Below are 21,009 nucleotides of genomic sequence, written 5' to 3'. Positions count from 1 at the left end.
TTTCACTTTCACCTTCTCTGCCTTGATCCCCCCCCCACCCTGTCTCACCCCCCCCCTCCCACTCTCAGACTGTCGGAGTGGGTCTGATTTGCTCATCTGTGTCTGGCCCAGGGGGGATAAGAGGGAGATAAATAGCGTTTGCAAACAGAAAGTGGTCAGAGCTGAGGCTGAGCAGGCCTTCTCAATGGAGAGAGTTTACTGGGATATTCACTTTCTTCAGACCACAGAGTTCTTATCGGAGGCAGTGATAGAGAGTTAGGGTAACTGGCTGTGGCACAGCGGTGTCTGCCTAACCAGTAGACTGATGTGATGGGCTGTAATGAATGGAGAGTAAAAAATATTGTTAAGTATGTCACACGCCTTGGTGCTATGAATGCCTTTAAAAAATATATATATATATACTGTATATTAGAAGTTAACACCTCCAGTCAACAAGCTTATCTTCTGTCATTTCATTATGTAGTTATGATTTATGTTGCCTGACTGACTGTGTTTTCTCATCTTTTTTTAGATGCTGTCAAAGAGAGCTGAAAGCATCCCTGCGAGCTGCGATGGGACACAGTAAGGCCGTGGCCATGATAAGAAATCTCTGCAGTGCTCCTTTTCAATCACAATACCAACACTAGATGATAGAGAACTCCATTATCTAGAATTAATGTCATCTATGTTGCGGAGGCAGCTTTAAGCTGCACCGCCAGATCTAGGACAACCCATGGAGGCATGGCCTCAACGTTTCCAACGCTGCTGCCACTGATAATGCCAGCCAAGTGAACAGCGATGCCTTCTAAGGTCTCCTGCTTATACTTGCTGACAGTGGTTTGCTGGGCCAGCGCTCTGTGGTACCTGAGTGTGTCCCGCCCCTCCACTTCCTACGTGGGCCAGATGAATATGCCTATCCGCAAGTCGCCCAAGGTGAACAAAAACTCCACCTTCAGCAACATCCGCACACGCTCGCTCAACCCACATGACTTCGGCTACATCATCAATGAGGCCAAGAAGTGCGAGGCGGAGCCTCCCTTCCTCGTCATCCTGATCAGCACCACCCACAAGGAATTTGACGCCCGTCAGGCCATCCGAGAGACATGGGGTGACGAGAGCACATTCCCGGACGTGCGTGTGGTCACGCTCTTCTTGTTGGGTCTCAGCACAGATACTGTCCTCAACCAGATGGTGGAGCAGGAGAGCCAGATATTTCATGACATAGTAGTGGAGGATTTTATTGACTCTTACCACAACCTGACGCTTAAGACGCTGATGGGCATGCGCTGGATGGCCACCTTTTGCTCCAAAGCTCAATATGTCCTCAAGACAGACAGTGACATCTTTGTCAACATGGAGAACCTCATCTACAACCTCCTGAAGCCCACCACCAAGCCCAGGAGAAGGTATTTCACTGGCTACGTCATCAACGGTGGGCCAATCAGAGACATGCGCAGCAAGTGGTACATGCCCAGGGATCTGTACCCAGAGAGCAAATACCCCCCCTTCTGCTCCGGCACCGGCTACGTCTTCTCGGCAGACGTGGCTGAGCTCATATACAAGACCTCATTACACACCAGGCTGCTGCACCTGGAGGACGTGTACGTCGGCGTGTGCCTCCGTAAGCTGGGCATCCACCCCTTCCAGAACAGTGGCTTCAACCACTGGAAGATGGCCTACAGCCTGTGCCGCTACCGCCGGGTGGTCACCGTCCACCAGATCTCCCCAGAGGAGATGCACCGCATCTGGAACGACATGACCAGCAAGAAACACCTTAAATGTTAGCAGGACTATGAGCACTAGCACCAGTGGGTGGGTCATGGAGGAAATGAATGTCCTCTTATCTGCTTTTCCATCATTGACATTGGCAAATACTGTGCGGAACGTAGCACTGAGCTGAAAGAACAGTATTGACAGGCTCTTGGGCTTTGTACAACCGCTGATTGCTTTCCCGGGAGCCTCTTTAGTGCAAGGCCAAAGCAAACTGTGTTATTCCTCGTTCTCCCTCACATCAAGGTGTGTTTGAGTGCTTTTAAGCTCACAGACACACAAATTAAGCACAAAGTTGGAAATGTTTTCCAAAAATGTGCAAAATGTTCAGGCGGCTGGTTGTCTTTGCTGACAGCACCATGCAGATTTTTATAGGAAAATACAAGACAGGAAGCTTAGCGGTGTGCTAAACTACTCATTTATACAAGACACAAACTGTCCCTGAGATTGAATAAACAACAACACACTTCTGTTAGCCCAGACATTCGCCTCTTGGGTTTGATCAAAGTTCTAATTATGAATGTTCCTCATGTATTTTCAGTTGTTGTCCTTTCTGAACAAGGTGTTAATGTTGGATGTACTGTCTGGCACTGCAGCAGCTGTTATCATCAGGAGGACCGTGGTGAGTTTACTGTGTAATGACTTATTTAAATAGACTGAAACAAAAGTACCATGTTGCTCTTACTCTAGAGCAGCGGCGGATCAGTATTACCGACCAGACCTGTTTGCCTCTGTAAGTTGTAAAATATTCTTTTCAGAATCAGACATATTTTCTTACAACAGATCCACAGATCTTTGAATCATGCATCAAGAAAAAAAAAACAAAAAAAACACATCCTTTTCTTCAAAAAGTATCCAGACAGTGTGAAGATATCGACTGCTTGCATTCCCAAGTGAATGTTACTTCTGTTAATGTGTAATGTGCAGTTATTTGTCTCAGGCAGTGCTGTGAGCACGCTGCAGACTATTATATTTTCTATTACTTGAACATGAAGGAGAACAGATGTACCGAAGTGTGTTCTGAGGACAAATATTACATTTTTGAGTGCTTTCTTTTCAATGACTTGAGATTAAATAAACTGCTTTTATAAGACTTGATGTGTGTGTTTATTACAGAAAATAATATAAAAGTTTATATTCTGCTCAATTTAATATACATATACTGTAACTTAATAGACATATGTGCATGTAAGGAAACTAAATTACACAGTCGAGTGTGACAGTGTGACTGTTGTGGAAACAGGAGCTGTAGAAATGAGAGGGTCTCATTAAAGACCGCTGTTCATCGCAGCAGCTGTGCTCGGTTTGAAGCGGGTCCCGGCTCTCAACACATCAGTGACGGGCAAATGCTGAGTGCCGCTGAAATCCGCATGAGGCTGTGGAAACAACACAGCCATGTTCTTTTCCATGCAGGTGTCGGTGCGCATGTGGGTAAGTGGCGAGCAGAGCAGTGTGCAGCGTGTGATTAAATCAAACGTAGCATCTGTGTAATTAGCAGCTGAGTGGCTGTTTTCAACCATGATGTCGTAACAAGAGGAAGCTACAGTGCAGAATGTATTTTTATGTCAAAAGAAAGTGCATACATGTTGTTATCAATGTGCCTCGTATTTATTATCACCCAGCCATGTTTTACCATTCATTCAATATTTTGGAATATGAAAAAAAAACCTTAATCCTACATGAATATTTCATTTTTAAATGACCAAAAATTAAGTTTCTGTCATTTCGTTTTGTCCTGCTTCTCCACAGACCATTTTTAAAGCCATGTAAAATGTAAAATCAGAAAGTAAGTAAAATTTGAGGAATTTGAATGATTTCAGAGGAGAATTTCTGTTACTGTCAGGTTCATCGGTGATGGCTGATGTACTCTATGAGTGCAGAGTTACCAGGTGCTTTGTTAGACTCACCAGAAATGTAGTTCCTTAGAGTCCCCCTTCACTCAAAAATCTGTTTTTCTACTTCTTCCTTCAGTTGGATATTTGAGCTTCGCTGTACAGAATGATGTATGTGCAGAGTTTGAAACTGCAGCAGAAGGCTGTTTTCACATTCATCTTCTGAAAGTGGAAAGTTTCTCCGAGCTCATTGGAAATCTTTTAGGAGCGGGCCTATGAGTATGATTTGTGACATCACAACTGGTTTAAAACCTAATCCTGGTCCAATATTCAAACTTTCACAAGTGTGATGTGGATATTTGAAGCCTCCAGTGAGAATGAACTTTACAGTGAAGTAGAAGACATCTTGGGTTCAGCAGTTAAACTTCTGAAATGAAATATATTTGCATATTTATAGATTCTGGAATATTTCATGAGGGAGAAGGCTTAGATGTAATTTGAAGGATTTTAACAAGATAATTTAACTTTTTTTTCTGGAACCATATTAGACACAAATTATTATTCAAAGTAGGGTATTTTATATACATCTTAAGCATGGGAGTTTAGACAGTTATCCCGTATGTTCTATAATGCTGATTTATCCAATTAGTTGGATAAATGCTCTTGTTTGCCCTAATGACTCTTTGATTTGATACGCTCACATTCTACAGGGATATCTAGCGACCACAAGTCGTCCAATCAGCTTCATTAGTAATTCCATACCTGTAACATCATCACACACAGGCTACATACAAGGAAAAACTCTCATCTCCCTCCCAGAAGTGTTTTAAAGCAAAGCTGATACTTCCTCTGGTTATTCGTTGTTGATTTAATATCATTACAGTGATCAGTCTACTGTAGCCTATAAACCAAGACATTTCTAGTGAGTCTAATAATATCCACCTGTTCATGACACAGTCTGCAGGCTGTGTGTTATCACTGGTGAAGCAGACAGTTAAGGTATCTGTAATTAACAGCACTTTAGAAATTATTCAAATGTCACTTTTCTTGATGCCCACAAAAAAAACAAACATTGATCGTTTTCTTTTGTTATTTCTGGATTAAATGAAACAATAATGAACAGATGACGCATGGACACAGTCGGTCAGGAGCTTTCTATCTTTAGCATAAAGTATTTCAGGTGTGTGGATATGTGTGCGTACAAATCAGCACCAGGCAGCACTACTGTAATTGGGTTGCGTTAGCCTCTGATGCCTACAGGTGTGTATCTGTGTATGTGTGTATCTGTGTGTGTGTGTGTGTGTACACATTGGATTTGTGAACTCTTTGTTCCAGGCATCTTCATCCGAGGGAGCAGCAACACTCCTGCGGGATTTGGTGCCGGAGAAATGAAAAATGTCTTCTGTTCTGTACTTGCAAAGATAAACATAAAAATGTAGGAAGCACTTGTGGCAAGGATCTTTCTTCAAACAGTTTCCTGCTAAAATCTTGTGGGAGCTTGTAGGCAGAAAACACACCATTGCCGTTATGATTTCTTCATAATAAAACTATTCCCGGTTGGCGTCTTCACGTCAAATACTTCCTTTTGATCCGTTTCTGGAACAGTTTTTGAAACGAATTATATAATTGAAACAGTTTTATTCCAGTGTATCTATTTAGGATGCTTTTGTTCTTTAGGTTTATTGTGTGAGAAAAGAAAAGTCTTCATCCCTTAACAGCCACAGTATGTCATCACATAATGACTTTATTTCAAGAAATGTACAAGCATAGCCTGCCCAGTAGTATACATGTGAAATAATTGTTATTCACAGCTTCTTATCCTCTCTGCCGTGTTGTGCACTCCTCTGATCACCCCGTATGGCATATGCAATTTGATACAATATGCTAAGTAATAGAAAGTCTGTGCTGTAATTGGCCAAACAACCCAGTGGTGGAGCATTTAAAAGGCTAAAGCTTGGGGAAAATGAAAAGCGAGTGATTATTCCAGGGCTTGTGGTAAATGAACCTCATAACGAGCAAGGCGGAGTGGTAGACAATTGGGAACGCTCCGATTGGAAAACAAAGCATTGGAAGGCAGGCCTGTGGTGCCTCGAATAGAAATAAAACACTATTAGGGTATTGAGTAGACCTTGGTTTGGCATTGTAGTCTAGTTAGACGGTGTAAAGACTGGAGGCAATATTTTTAACGCCACATAATCTACTGCAGAGAACATAAATGGGAAAAACTGCATTTTTGAAATCCTCATATACATATTCATATTCTTATGCATATTCTTTTGCCCTGAAAACTTTCTCCCCGGCCGTACGGATAGTATGACCTCTTCACGACCTGTCCTCTGAGGCACAGAGAAAATACGTGTTTACGGGGGGAAAATAGCTGTGGAATAAATTGGCAGTGTGCAATCTGCCATCTGTGCAGGAGCAGTTATACCAAGGTGAGAGAAAAGAGCTCATTGAGAGCAGCTGGTTGAATCCTCTTCTTCCTTCCTGGCAAAAGTACCATCAGAGCGACGCCGGGATGCATCTGAACACTGCAGCCTCCCACGATGATGACAACTTGATGTGAAAATGGCTTGGCTTTCAACGTGGCCTGTAGTGATTGGTGATTGTGGATCTGCTTGATGTCTCTTTGTCGCCTGATTACATGTTGTGATTTTCGGATGTTTTATGCAAGTATGCTGATTCAGACAAGGACCATTCAACTGCCCTCCTCAAAGGTTGGAGATTATGTGTTTGATTATGTTTAAAAATAGCTACATTTTATTGTATTTTGTGTGTGTGTGTGTCCATATTGCTTTCTGTTTTAATATGGAAACAAGTCATGCAAGCAGTACAGCTGTCAGTTGGTTCACTACTTTGAAAGATCTCAAAAACTATTGTGAAATTTTATACAGACATTCATGATCCCTAGAGGATGAATTCTAATGACTTTGTTGATCTACCCCTGTATAGTTCTCCTATTTATACTGTTTTATACTGTATAATAATGCAGTAACTATTTTCACAATGAAGTGAAGCTATTCATGTCAAGTTTTCAAACTGTTCCCCCCTCAAAGATCTTTGGCGCATGCAGATGTCCAGGCGTGCACAGCATCAGTCTGCTCTCTCCAGTCTTGGCCCGCTTAGTTTTTGGAGGAAGCACAGCAGTGACATTTACTTGGTACTCACCAAGACTCAAAGGTCAAAACTTGATTCAGTTCAGGATCAAAAACACTGAGGCCATTAATCTTCTTCATGTCTGCCAAGTGTTAAACAGTTGATAAATGTACATCAAACAAAAGTCGATTTTGGCCGGCGGGCTGCCTCTTACACTGAACATTCAGATTTGTTTTGAAATGACTTCTCTGCAAAACAAATCAATTGCAGAATAAGCTCCAGACTAACTTCCTGTTGCGTTCGCTTTTGCTTCGCTGCATTAATGACGCGCTTGTCACTTGGTGTTTTAGAGGCAATCACATTCCGCATGACTCACATCTCGCAATCATTCCATGTGTGTCCAGCAGGAGAAAAAATTTAACCCCTGCTACACAACTTGAATATGTAAAACAAAACCTTAATATTGATATCTGGCATTAATATTGATATCTGCCAGGAGAGACTGTCCTTGTCGATGACAGCGTTTCAGCAGCATGAATTATTTTCTGTCATCCATAACAGATAGATGGGATTTAAATAGGAAGCGTACATCAGGACGTGAGGCAGGGGCAGCACCGGCGCTTGACAGTGATAAGTGTGACAGCCGGGCTGAATTTGAATTGCGCGAGCGATAAATTAACTCTTAACGCTCCGGGACGGAAGCCAATCTCTTGGGACTGATGGCAGAACGGAGCTCAACTTCACCTTTATCAGCAGGCTCATATTTATGACCAACTGCAAGCTTTGGAGGAATATTTGCATGTGAGTGGAGTCTCATAAATACATGATGGGCTCGTGGATATCAAGATGATTCAATTCAGAGAGCAGGTGAAGGAACAAGGTTCCCATAACGGGCTTGCTGTGTATTTGATGTCAGTGTTTTTATAGTTCAGCATACCTGGGGAAAGTATGCTACATATATTTACATGTCCTGAGGGCTATGCAGTGTGCAGAGGATCTGTGAGTGTGTCTGTTTGATGTAAATGAAGGTGATCTTTGTGGTCCTTTCATCCGCTTGCATCCAGGCAAACAGAAGAGCTCACCCAGTCTTTCCAAAGAGTCACAGAGGCAGTTCAGAGCTTTACAGTATCGTATGTTCAATTGATTTTAAGGTGGATGATAAGCAACAATTGATCTGCTATCACACAAGAGAGCGATCCGTTGAGAAATTTGTCATCTACGGTTAAAGTTTGCTGATTCCCAACTTCATTGTCTTCTTCTCTGCCCGGTGTAAGAAAACCTCTCAGTGTTTATATCAGGTCATTGACTTTCCAACAACTGAGTGCACTAAGACTTTTAACATTGATTTATGAGGTTAGGCTGCTTTTATATTGAGTTATGTTTTTTTGTCCACCCATTGCTATTGTGGTTTGCTTGTAGACTAAACAGAGTTTTGATTTTAAGCAACAATTGGATTTGAAATGTTTAGGTTGGTTTAGTTACTTTTGCATTCCTACTACTGCCACTTTGATTGGCAGAAGCTGGACATTTCAAGCATTCATCTGTTACTTTTAGCTAATTATTTAAACTGTTTATCCATTGCATTTAGATAACTCTTTCAACAGTTTATCCAATTACTTTTAGCTGAATATTTAAAGATCCCCTGCAGACATGTTTTAATACATCTCAAAATCCTCTGCTTTGAATAATTTGTTTTTTTTTCCCCCAACAAGAACACTTCAATTACAGAATTACTTAAAATTACATCCATTCCTTCTCCCACATTGAAAAATCCTGTATCTATGAATATGCAAATATTTTTTGTTTCTCATTTCAGCAGATAAATGTGAAAACAGTTTTCGAGTGTGAATCTCTGCACATGCATCATTTTGCACAGTGAAGCTCAAACATGAAGGAATGCCCAAATGAAGGAACAATAAGAAACACATTTTGGACCAGAGGAGGACTTCTAGCCAATTTTTTCAACTGTTTAAGTTTATTATTTAAACTGTTTCTCCATTTCTTTTAGCTTACTATGCAACAGTTTAATCATTACTTTTAGCTAATTATTTGAACTTGCTAACTAGTTTTAATAGCAGCTTACTGATTATTGAGACAAAAAAAATGACTGAAGATCAGCATCTGACTGGATGTTTATTTTCCCCTCGACACAAATATGTGACTGTTTTTTAAATAACTGATAATTTCTTAGTTTTTTTTTTTTAATTAGTTGAGCTGCTCCACAATATTTCCACTCAATCACTGAAGTTTCCCCTGGTACAAATACTTCTGGTTGTTAATCACTGGTATAGTGTGTCACTGTGCTCTGTCTCATTGTTTTTATGAATGATGTATGCGAACAGACGGGTGTACAACTACACTGCGGCTTTGAAACTTCATTATTGAGCATAAAACTGTCTTGTTATTCACAATCTTTGCACAACAAGCTCTTGTATTTATATGTAGTACATAGCAAGACAACTCCCTTCCAAATACAAAAGCAGTGATTGCAGTCTTTTCATATTTATGCCCAAACTCTAAAGATACAGAATTTGGCCTCTTTGAAATCATTCTGACGTGATAGGAGGATACTAACTCCTTCTTCTTGTCTTAATTAGAGCTTAGCGAAATGAAGCTGCAGGGCCTCCAGCTACACTGCAAGATACTTGGGGTAAAATAGTTAATTTGTTATTGTTGCATGTACTCAAAGAACCAAATCAAACTCTTCAAAGCATGAACTCTTTTTACAGTTAGAAATTTAACTTCCCAGGACAGAAAGCTGCTTCATTTTACATCTATGTTTGATCTTTGTTTGCCATTTCTCCAATCTAAGATCCACAGTTTTTATGAAAGGCCTGAGGTGGTCTCATGATAACAAAATAATTCCCTCATGATCTCAGCATATTAAAGTGGGAAGACACAACTTTTTGGCTTTAACTTATCATTATGATGTAAAAGTTGATTGCTTGATGTAATGGCTATAGAATAATGGTACAAAGGCTCAATTTATGGCACAAAGGAAGTGCGTCAACCATTGCACAACCAAAAAGGGAAGACGATAGCACTTTTTTCCCCCTGGTAGCTATCGGTTGCTATATCACATAATAATTTGTTAGGTAGCCAACCTCTTTTTATTGTCTTATTGCTATGATACATGTGGAATATTGCATAGGCAAATCTGATGACACACAACTTATATCTGCATACACTATGTCTTATTTGCATTGAGTAAACTACCTGAATAAACTTGTTTTTTGATTTCCCGTTAGCTAGCGTGGCTAACGGGAAGAACGCCCTCTAGAAATCAGTTGGCTAAGCTACTGCTCTCTCTCTCCCCGCTCAATGGTTCTCTCAGCTCTCTCATCTTTTTTAAAATGAGTCGGGAAGCCAACAGAGAAGTCTAACTTTACTTTTAACGTTATCAAATGAAGAGAAATGTCCTCCCCTCCTCCTAGTAATCTCTTTGTACTCAGGCAGTCACAGCCCCTTTACTCTCACTGCCAGAAGGGTGAGACAAAAGTCCCACACGCCAGCTTTAAGCCATATTTTCTTTTGATTGCAAAATAATTACACCTTGATCTTGAAACTTTTTCTTTGTCCATAAAAAAAGAGAGTTTGACAGTGTTTTATTGTTGTAGGGATTATGCTTTCAGTTTTTATGCTAGGCTAAAATAATAATCTCCTGACTCTAGCTTCATATTTAACACACAACATGAAAGTGGTGTCAGTCTCCTCATTTATCACACAAGAGAGCGAATAAGCACATTTCCCAAAATGCCGAACTATTCCGTTGAGAAATTTGTCATCTACAGTTGAAGTTTGCTAATTCCCAACTTCTTTGTCTTCTTCTCTGCCTGGTGTAAGTAAACCTCTCGGGTTTATATCAGGTCATTGACTTTCCCACAACTGAGTGCACTAAGACTTTTAACATTGATTTATGAGGTTAGGCTGCTTTTATATTGAGTTACTTTTGTCCACCCATTGCTATTGTGGTTTGCTTGTAGACTAAACAGAGTTTTTCTATCATTAACGTAGTCCAAACCACTCTGGCAAGGACCCTTGAGAAGTTCAGTGCTTCATTTGGGATGTAATTAATCTCTATTAAAACCACATCCATCTCATTCCTTACCTGACCCACATCTCACATACAATTTTGTGCTTCAGAGACAAACCAGTGGGAACATGCCTGAAGAGACGGGGGAAAAAAACAATTCCAAGAAGTTTAAAGGCAGAAAATTCTGTAGAGTGGAGATAGATGGCTGAAAAAGACTCACTTGTGACACATAAAGGTGTTTTACGAGAATAATAGCAGGCTCTGTTTTACTCATACTCTTTTCCTCATACTTGTCGGCTGTTTGTCTCTTTTTTTCTCTATTTGTTTATTGCCCTTCACTTTCTGGTCCCACTTCTCTGTCTCCCGCCGCCTTTCCCATCTCTTCCTCCCTCTGATAATCTAAGCCAGGATTAAGCCTCCATCTACTCTATCTGCCTCCCTCACTCGCACTTTCCTCCTGTCTGTTCCGCTCTTGCTGCGAGGCCTGAGAAATCCTCAGCAGATGCCTCTGAGAGACTGTTTGGCTGGCTCTACGCTGTTGACAGACAGCAAAGCTTTAGACAGAGAGTTTGGGGGGGGGGAAACCCTCACAGACGTTTTTTTTTCCCTCTTGCACTCGCTAGACATTTCTCTCCGAACTTGTCAACAAGGAATGTTTTGTGAGAACAGTACGGAGGAAAATGCAAAAACTTTGTGCCTGTCATGGTAAAGGCTTTTTTCCTGAGATGTTTCTGCACGTGGATACGCATAAAAAATAAGTTCCTATTGATCTGGATTTGACATCAACTATCTTACATTTACTAATTGCCCGCAGCTCACAGTATTTTTAACTAGTTGTTACATTTTGTATTTAAGTTACAATATTTAAGTAATTGTCAATTTAATATCTAGATAAAAAGGCACTTTCATGACTGAAATCACCTTAATCACATTTCTTTTCCCTCTTCACTGACAAAAAAAGTAGAATTTTCATGTTTTCATTGCGTTGCGTTGGTCATCTCTATAGGTTATAATCACATTGTGAAAAAGAAGCCAGACATGGCAAAAAATGACAATGAACAATCAACTTTTATTAACCTTACCACAATCTTTTAGATGCCCAACCTTTGTTATTATTGATCTATTTCTTTCTCTGCCTGTTGGCTTACTTAGTATCCCTAAGTAAATGTGATGCCACTTGGTTTGCTTGTAACCTGTTCTATATGTTCTATTTCTATTCCAGGGCTTGATTGGTTCTAATTACATACACCTGGCACTGCTCACCTGTTTAAAAGAGGCTGGACTGTGACAATCACTGAGCTGGACACTGAGCAAGACATCAACTGAAATGCTTGTGCTTGTGCTTGTGCTTGTGCTTGTGCTTGTGCTTTTCTGCATCACAAAAGAGTGAAAACACAGTAAATGTGAACTTCAAAAGACACATTTAGCCACATTAGCTGCATGGTTCTAGGGATGGTAATGTTGGTCCACCACGCTGGTCCAGACTGAAATATCTCAACAACTATCACATGGGTTGGCATAAAATCCGATACATACATTCATTGCCCTCAGAGAATGAATTGTAAAAACTTCGATCCCCTGATCGTTCAACTAAAGTTTATGACCAAGTACCTGCAAAACTAATGATAATTCCGTCAGCCTCAGCTGTGCTTTGTGTTTAGTACTAATTAGCAAATGTTAGCATGCTAAACTAATACTTTAAACATGGTGAACATCATACCTGCTAAATATCAACTTGCTAGCATTCTCATTGTGAGAATGTTAGCATGTTCATATAAGCTCAAAGCACTGCTATGCTAACGAATAGCCTCACAGAGCCACTAGCATAGCTGTAGACTCTTAGTTGATCCAAGAAGTCAGTCTGTAAACAGTGATGGATGTTTACAACAGATATTTTGGGAATTCATTTTACCGTTAGCTTGTGTTTTCTCTTCCAAACACATCTGACTAATCTGGGGGTTTGTTTCCAGCCTGTATGATCGACTGCTGCGTTCTTGTCTTTTTTTACCCCTTTTCAGCAAAGTCACCAAGTCTCTCTAAATCTTTGAGTCTATTGTTATCATAACTGACAGAAAAAATGAGCAAATTTACACAAATAAGGTTGAAATTGTAATAAAGTGGAATTTTCCTCTTAACAACTGAATCTCCACATGATGTGATTGTTAGGTTTTTACACAGTCATTATGTTACTCTCATTCTGTCTGACCTATAATCGTCTCATCTCCCTTGTCAATTTCTCCCTCTGTCATTTCTGGACCGATAAGCTCGCTCTGTTTGCTGTCCTACCGTCTCTCAGACAAATCCATGCTGAACACAGGCATACAGCAAAAAAATGACAGAAATCATGCACAGTGTCAAAGCTAGTTTTACAGAAAATTAATCAAACCTCAAGTGTCCAAGAGATTAATAGCTGCCATTATTCAAGCTCGACTCAAGGTGCTCTGCATGTGTTGTTTATGTGAGTGTATGAATGTGTCCATGTGGATGAAATACGAGAGAGATGAAGGAAGAGAAGAAATGGGTTATATTCCCTCCACAGAGACTGAAGCTGATGAAAGTTTTTAGCAATAATCAAACATCAAAATCTATAAATCAAAGAGCTGTTACTTGGAAAATGGAGAGAGAGGGGGGCAGGCTGAGGTCAAGAGAGGTTGGGGAGAAATACAAGGTCAACCTTTGCATTACATCAGAGGCTTCCTCCTCACTCCTATCACTTCCAATTTACTTAATTACAGGAGAACTTCTATCTTCTTCCCTGCGCTCTGGAAGATAATCGACAATGAAATTAAGTGGCGGTAGGCTCATTTCAGTGGGGGATTGTGGAGAATGTGACGGCTCAGGGCTGATGGGAGATAATCGCAGGACACAATAACCGCTGCCAAGAGAATTGCTCTGGGCTTCTTTAATAACCGTAACCTTGTCTTACACTGTAAGGTAAGTGAAATACGTGGGCGCAAACATTTTGTTTGGGTGCATGGGCACACACGTACACACAAAACCTCACGGATACACACTCTTGCAAACACATAAGCTCACTAACACCCTCTCTCTCACACTAGATGAAAGCTCGCACGTGTGAATTATGTCACTGTCAGCTCAAACTCTCCCTCCCGGCCGGAAACATATCGACTCCAACACACACACACACACACTTGGAAGGAGTGTACACTTACCCAATCATGACAAATCACCCTTTCCACTGGCTGTATCACCTTAGGGGGTTGTAACAACAGTGTCAGCTCAGATGAGGGAAGAGGCAGCTCACCAACATGGAATCATTGAACCCAGCAACCACTTTTACTTTCATGTCATCGAGCTGCTTTATTTCATTACGCTCTTTGAGCTCGTCGTGGAGATTGCAACCAAACTTAGTTTCCCAGAAATAATTTTAATCTGGCTTGTTTTCATCTCACAGTCTCACAGTTTCTCGGGCTTGTTGGGTGTCACTCGGGGCGAGGCATCTGTTGAATAGCTGGCAGTTCGATGCGGTTTAATCTCACAATTGGTGGGACACTGAATTTAAATGTTTCGGCTTTTGTTTTTTAACCTGTCTTTCATGTAATGCTTTTTTCTTGCATGTTAATAGCAAATTAGAAAAACGGCCAACACTCACTTTGTACATTTAAAGTCCTTCCTCTTGTTAGCATTCAGCTGGCTGACTAAACACTGTACAAGACCAGTGTCTGTCAGTACTAATTACTTATGCAAATAGGCACAGCACAGTAATTACACCCTGCCAACAGTATAAACACATACACACATGCGCATATAGACATAGTGGAGTCAATCCTGGCAAAGTAAATCAGCAGTCTATTATTTAAATGATTTATTTTTGTACAGAATAAAGGTTAAAACTAAGGCCACAGCCCTATTTTTTCCACCTAATTACAAAGCATTTTGTTAAATAAATAAAAGTAATTGCGGATCAGTTGCATCTCCTGAAACAAACTGACTTCCCATTCATAAAAAATACACCTGAATTTTTTTTGTAATACCAGCCCACAAACAGGAAGAGAAAATAACATCTTGTCTAGAAGTCCCAAAATATATCTGATAGATTATCAAAATGTTGCCAAGAAAGAATAAATTAATGAATGGCCAATAAACAACTAAATAATTATATTTTTGTACATGTATTGATTTCTTTACATATTTATTAATTTCCACATCTAATGTAAATAAGATAAGGGGGACTGCCACAAGTTTTAATGTATCCTGTTATGAAATCTGGAAGGGAAGCTTTTGAGTAACCCTGCTAACAGACAAATAAATGGAGAGGAGTGAAAACATAACTACCCTGGAGGAGGTAAAAACATACATGACAAAGGCAAGAGGGCTGGTGCAGTTCTAGTGCTGTATGTTAGTGCCTTACTACCCCAAGTAACTGGAAAGGCATGACAAATGACACAGCTGCCAAATCTTTCAAGGATGATTGCCAATTCTGTGACATTGAGGAAGACAGTATTGTCAATGAACTGAAGGTGTTTCACTCTTCCCATGGTCTCCCTACCAGAAATGTCCAGGCTTAAAGAAAATGATGTGGACACAGTCTTCCCAAAGCTGACAAACCTCCTCAAAATATATGCTGCATTACCAGTGACAACTGCATCGGTTGCCTGATCGTTCTCCAAACTGAAGCTGATCAAGACCCAGCTTGGAAACAGATGTGGGGAAGGAAGGCTCTCAGATCTTCTGCTGTTGTCTATTGAGAGTGACATACCAACTGATCATAACAAGGTCATTAACATTCACAAACTCATGGCCAAAAGAATTCTCCTTTTATTTCACCAATCTTACTCTTCACTTGCCTGACAAGACCAGTTCCATAGTTCCATGTTTTTACTACAGATTTGTTTGAGAAATATACATTTAAAACATTACCCATTCCCTGTATTTTATTACAGACATCTTTTCAAAATAAATGTTTAAAAAGTACATTCTTTTTAATACAGAAGTGTTGTTTTCCTTACATTCTGAGTCACCACTTATCATATTAATCTTAACTGGCAATGTAGCCTTTTTACCAAACATGCATCGTTGTTCTATGCTGATGGGGGCCCATTGAATGTATCAGGTGTCTTTTATATTTTTCGCCCCTCAGAGTCCAACACTTCCTTCAAGAGTTGGTGGAGACCAAAGCAGAGCTAACAGGAGAGTGATCATAGGTTTACATTCATCTGGTGAACATAAACACGACTCCAAATGAATGTTAATGTTGCTGCGTATCTGCTGATGTGTAGCAACATTAACAAATTAGCCAGAACACCTTTATAAGGTGATAATATGTCAATGTTTACAGCTTCTGCCTCCAAGTGGCCAAGAAAAATGATGAATGCTGCTTTAAAGAGAAAAAAAATCTGTTCCACAAAATTTTGTAACATTTCACTGTAATTCATTCTTTGTATATATTTTATATGGTGAAGTATTACAGTTAACATTTTTAGAGTTTCTACTTTCCTCTCAGGACTTCTGTGACTTCCATTATTCTGAAAATACTCTTATCCATCTGGCCCAGGAGGAGAAGTGTGAACTTGTTGCTTTCAACTTGTTGGGTTAAAGAGAACTGTCCCTTGATTAAATACAATATGTTTTTGTGGCTGCATTGCATGCTGGTCTATTGGGACCACTGTCGGTTGAGATTGGTATCTGTGCCTCTGCTATGATAGATTTCTCTCTGCTATTGTTGATTGTCGAAGCAAAATGGTGCATCTAGAGAGATCTCACACTGACACTGATGTTTACCTTGGATGTGTTACATTTTTACGTTTTCCAGTTATAGATAAAGAATAATCATTTAAGACACGACAAAGTACGTCCAAATTGCAAAGAAAATAATTAATATCTGTGGTATTAGCATTTCAGTTATGGTTAAGTATACCTGCATCAGGGGTAGACTACCCTGGAGTAGGTGGGTACCACAAAAATAATCAGAACAAACCTGTTCTGTCAAATAAATTCCTAACAGTAAATAGCAGCCGTCGCTCTGCTGGAAAGCGCTGGTGTTTCTGCACAGAGAGGGTATTTCTGCAAACTGCATGTTTCATCATCAAAGGCACAGTAACAGTGATGTCTTTGTTTAGTCATACTTTTAAGTCAGCTGTGCTTCACAGCTCACTCTGCAGGATGTCAGAGCCGTGTAGTGCAAGACTCGGTGAGCTGTGTGAGCATCAGCCGAGTTCACAGGTAGTTCTGCTTAGTGTCACTGCAAGGTCAATCATTGCCTCGTTTACTGAAAAGCTATTTGCTAATCCCACTAATGGGTCTGCTCAGAGACTGTATCTGATAGAGAATGTGCTCTCCAACAGCATACTATTTAGACAACGGTACATTAATGTTATCTTGGGTTATTTCAAGGGGATTGATCAAGGGATTTCTTAGGAGCTCAAATGAGAAATATCTGCTGGGTAGGAGGTGCAATAAATCCCATGAGGGTAGAGGAAAGTGGTTGCACTGGTTCCCAGGAGCAGAAGCTGCATCAACAATGAATGCCAAGCCATGATATAATTTAATATGGCTGTCCACACACCATTTTTATTCATCCCAGTGGAGACATTTTCTCATCACTGGGGTCAGCAGAGCAGAGACCCTAAAGAGCTTGTGAGCGGCTTCTCTGGTTTACAGATGATGCCCTATGACTCAGTATCACCCTGCTTTCATAATGAATTGGGAGATCAAACGCTGGACATCATACATGTGAAACATGTACTCTTCCACTGAGCAACATCCAAGGTCAAAGAGCTGCAGTGCACGCGGATGTGGCTCAGCATGAGATGTGGATCAGATCTGATATCTGTCCAGATTGGCTGGTGTGTATACAGAATGCTCTGCTTTCATCCACAGCCTGATCTTCAGATCATTTTCACTTAGTCGGCGAGGTACATTTTATTTACACAAACAACTGTGAGTGATTAAAGAGGGCAGTGAATGCAAATTTTATTCATAGATGCCAAATGGTACATTAGCAAGGTTCACTTCTTTGCTTTAAAATGAAAAAATACACCAGGAAACCCATTATACAAAATAATTACCTTGATTTTAAGAAACACAAATCCCTGTTATTTAGAAACGGTGAATTTAGGCTGACAAAGGTCTATGCCTCATACAGGCTGAGTTGCTTGCATTGCCTGATAAAACGCCTCCACAACTTGCCTGCAGATACTTTAATTACCACTTGAATGCCTCAGTAATAGATAAGCTTACCTAAGGCCAGTCGCAGTGCTCAGAAATTAACAATACTCATGTGGGTTATTTAAAATGTATGTCTTGCTTTTGTGATTTGGATTTTTATCAGGTGTATTCACAGTTACAAAGAATGCAATAGTCAAGATAAAAAGGAAATTTAATTCTGCTTTTAGAGGCATAATGTGATTCATACATATTCCAGCGCTGTGTGCCGTATGCAGAATACTAGATGCTCCCTATCACAAGACAGTACATCTCAAGGGTCACCTTGGGGCTGCAAAGTGATTGTAAAGCCTTATCTTTGAACGAAAAATATTAATGAAAGGACCCATATATGGGTCTGAGCAGCTCAGAGAGAGAGGAGTGTCCAAATGCGATTGAGTCAGAGTAAATGCATCCAAAAAATAGAGAAAGACAGTGCTACAGGTCAGGTCGAGTCTACACTTGCGGAACTAAATAGTAAATGGTGGATTTAGAATAAATTTCTTTAACTTTTCTTTGGTTAAAAAATATTTGATTGTTATTTAAAATGTGCTGGGGGAATTTGTACCTCCAGTATTTTTAAAATGCTGGCTACAACCTATGTGTGTAGGTTGTTTTGTCTGCTGGGTACAATTAGAGCAGTCCCAATGGAGGAAGAATTTTACACCAAAATGCTGCCAACTGTTCATTGTTCACATACAGTGCCAGCCAAAAGTTTAAACACTTTCTCATTTGGTGTGTCTAATCTTTTGACCAGTACTGTGGGTCCAACAGTCAGTTAAATGTGTTATTTTCTATGTTATATGGGCGAAATTTCCTCATAAATAAAACAGTTTATGGATTCCGTTATTCTCTGCGACAGGAGTAAGCTAGTGTGCTTTGAAAGTAACGTTAGCTGCTAATGCTATAGCATTATCAGGTAGGCTGCTCCTGCCTGTAACTTTGTAATCATGTATTCTTGATAGATGAGTTGCACCTAGCAAGCTTTCTAAATATTAGCAAGCATGTTAGCATTTTTCCCTCTTCAATAACTATTTTTGAATAAAATTATCTGGAGAACATGCACAGGGGAGAGTAGACGGCACAATACAGATAAGATAGAAAGAAGCTTCAAATGCTATTGCTTCTAGCTAGCATGTCACTTCTTGCTCATAGTTACTTATTTGCTTATTTTACAAAGTTGGACATTCAAAGGCTACTGTGAAAAGCTGTGGTGTCAGCACATGAAACCTTAGTTAATTACAGTGTTTTCAAGGAATATTCCCTCGGATAAGAGCCACAATACAAAAGTCTGAGATAGAGATTAATTTAACCACTGATTGAAGCTGATTTCTCTTTTTGCTGAGTGGGAAGTAAATTCCAGCTCTGTTTTTCTTTATGTGCATAACCCTGAAGAAGTAATACACACATTTAAATAGATTAAAACCTGCCTCATTCATTGTCCCTTTTGTTTTGGCCAGTTGGGGGCAGCAGGACTGACAGACACACAACCCTGACATACTGTCAGTGTATTAAGGAGTCTGTTTAGTGCAACATTAGCATTGATTTCTAGTTATGTTTCTGGCCGCCTGATGAATGAAAGTCCAAAAGACAAGTTTCCAAGCAACATCACACAGTCTACAGATCAAACCAGAATGATGAGAGCTTATGAGGCTATCAATATGAAAAGTTTATCATTAGCCGGGACAGCATAATCATCTACTGATCTGGTCAGACTGCAGGATTTTAATAAGGTGGTGGATAATTTTACACAGAAACTGGTGAGAAAGACAGCTCACACTGTTACTGTGTGTGTATGGCTGTTAAATAAAGTACAATAGTTTATCAGGCTCTACGATCGATGTTTGGGTGATTAACATCCGTCTTTCAGCGTGGGTTTTGGTGACAGCTGATAGAGGAGGCAGCCTGATGGCTTTGGATGGAAAATGCATCACATTGTTTTTGTGCAGGTTGTTTTTTTCATGATCCCCTGCAGCTGATAAATAACACTTATAAAATCCTGTATTGACATAGTTTGTTATGAGTAAAGTTTTGTTCTGTTTGTGATGTCTAGAAGTATTTTAATCTTTCTCACCAGCAGCAAGACCAAACTTTGTGTAGTCTGAGTTAGCATAGCTGTCTCACTAGTGAGATTTCCCAAATACTAAAAATGTATGTGTATGTATGTAAGCTGTGATGATATTATGGCAACATGTTTTCTTCCTCTTCTCTACTTCTCATACTGGAACGCCTTCCATCCTCACTAATGAATGGCAATAAACTTATTACAGGATCCTCTTCTTCTTCAGACCCTTGCTCTCCCTGTGGTCACAGTTACTGTTATTGGTGCTGTAATAATGATTATGATAATAAAAAGCTTTAATGGTAATTACCGTCATCAGTAATGATGGAATTAAGCTCATATTATATTGTAGCTCCTTTTCACTTCCCCTTGGGTTAATGATACATCTTCAAGTATGGATTTATTTTACAATGGCCGCTGTAATTTCAATTTCGTTGGAACTGTCCCCGTTTGAGCCTGGCAGACAGAAAAAGACATGAAACTTCAGCAGTTTTTAATATGGGCTCTGTTTTCCTGTGTTGACGCTGGAAGAATCAAATCAAATCCAGACACACATTACATAAGCTAATGCAGATTCATGATAGAATTATGCAGAAAACAAATCCGAGACCAAACAAATTCAATTTGTTTATGCAGCTATGTTGAATTCTGTTGGTATTTACTGTCATGGCGCTGGTTGTTTTGTGTCTATTAAAGGTCAAGCATGTATATTCATTAGGAGGACACAGCTAAACAAATGAAAACCTGTATATGAAAGTCCTCTCAGTGAACTGTAATGGCTTCTGGACTGTCAGTGCTTTAAATCCTTTAGAGACTTGATGTTTGTCCGGCACACGGTAGGTGAGGCCAGGGCAGAAAGACAGTAAAACAAATTACACTTAGGGGAAATTAAGGGGAGATGTAATTATGAGAGGTGCACACAATAATCCATGTGAATGCACTTGCACTGCACAACTAAATTGAGTTTACTTTGAGACTGAACCATCAATGTTGAGCTTAATGATTTATTAGCATAGTTGTACGTTGTTATGAGAGAAATTACAATGCAAGTCAGCTCAGAAGAAAGTCTTATT

The 21,009-nt window shown here is 39.9% G+C and overlaps 1 protein-coding gene and 1 long non-coding RNA gene across 2 annotated transcripts in view; both read left to right on the top strand.

Moving 5' to 3' along the window:
• Nucleotides 1-2,842, top strand: part of LOC121892290 (beta-1,3-galactosyltransferase 1-like) — a 104,580-nt gene extending 101,738 nt beyond the window's left edge. The window contains exon 3 of the mRNA XM_042405238.1: nt 512-2,842. Coding sequence (XP_042261172.1) covers nt 778-1,764 — 987 coding nt within the window. The 5' untranslated portion in view covers nt 512-777 and the 3' untranslated portion in view covers nt 1,765-2,842. The remainder of the gene's footprint in view (nt 1-511) is intronic.
• Nucleotides 2,843-4,934: 2,092 nt separating this feature from the next.
• LOC121892402 lies at nt 4,935-15,797 on the top strand. The gene is made up of 3 exons (XR_006094411.1): nt 4,935-7,478; nt 11,933-13,644; nt 15,224-15,797. It is a non-coding gene; the product is annotated as an uncharacterized LOC121892402 (long non-coding RNA).
• The last annotated feature ends 5,212 nt before the right edge of the window (nt 15,798-21,009 follow it).

Source organism: Thunnus maccoyii, chromosome 24 (assembly GCF_910596095.1).
Source record: "Thunnus maccoyii chromosome 24, fThuMac1.1, whole genome shotgun sequence".
Taxonomy (NCBI): domain Eukaryota; kingdom Metazoa; phylum Chordata; class Actinopteri; order Scombriformes; family Scombridae; genus Thunnus; species Thunnus maccoyii.
This window is presented reverse-complemented; position numbering and strand designations above follow the sequence as displayed.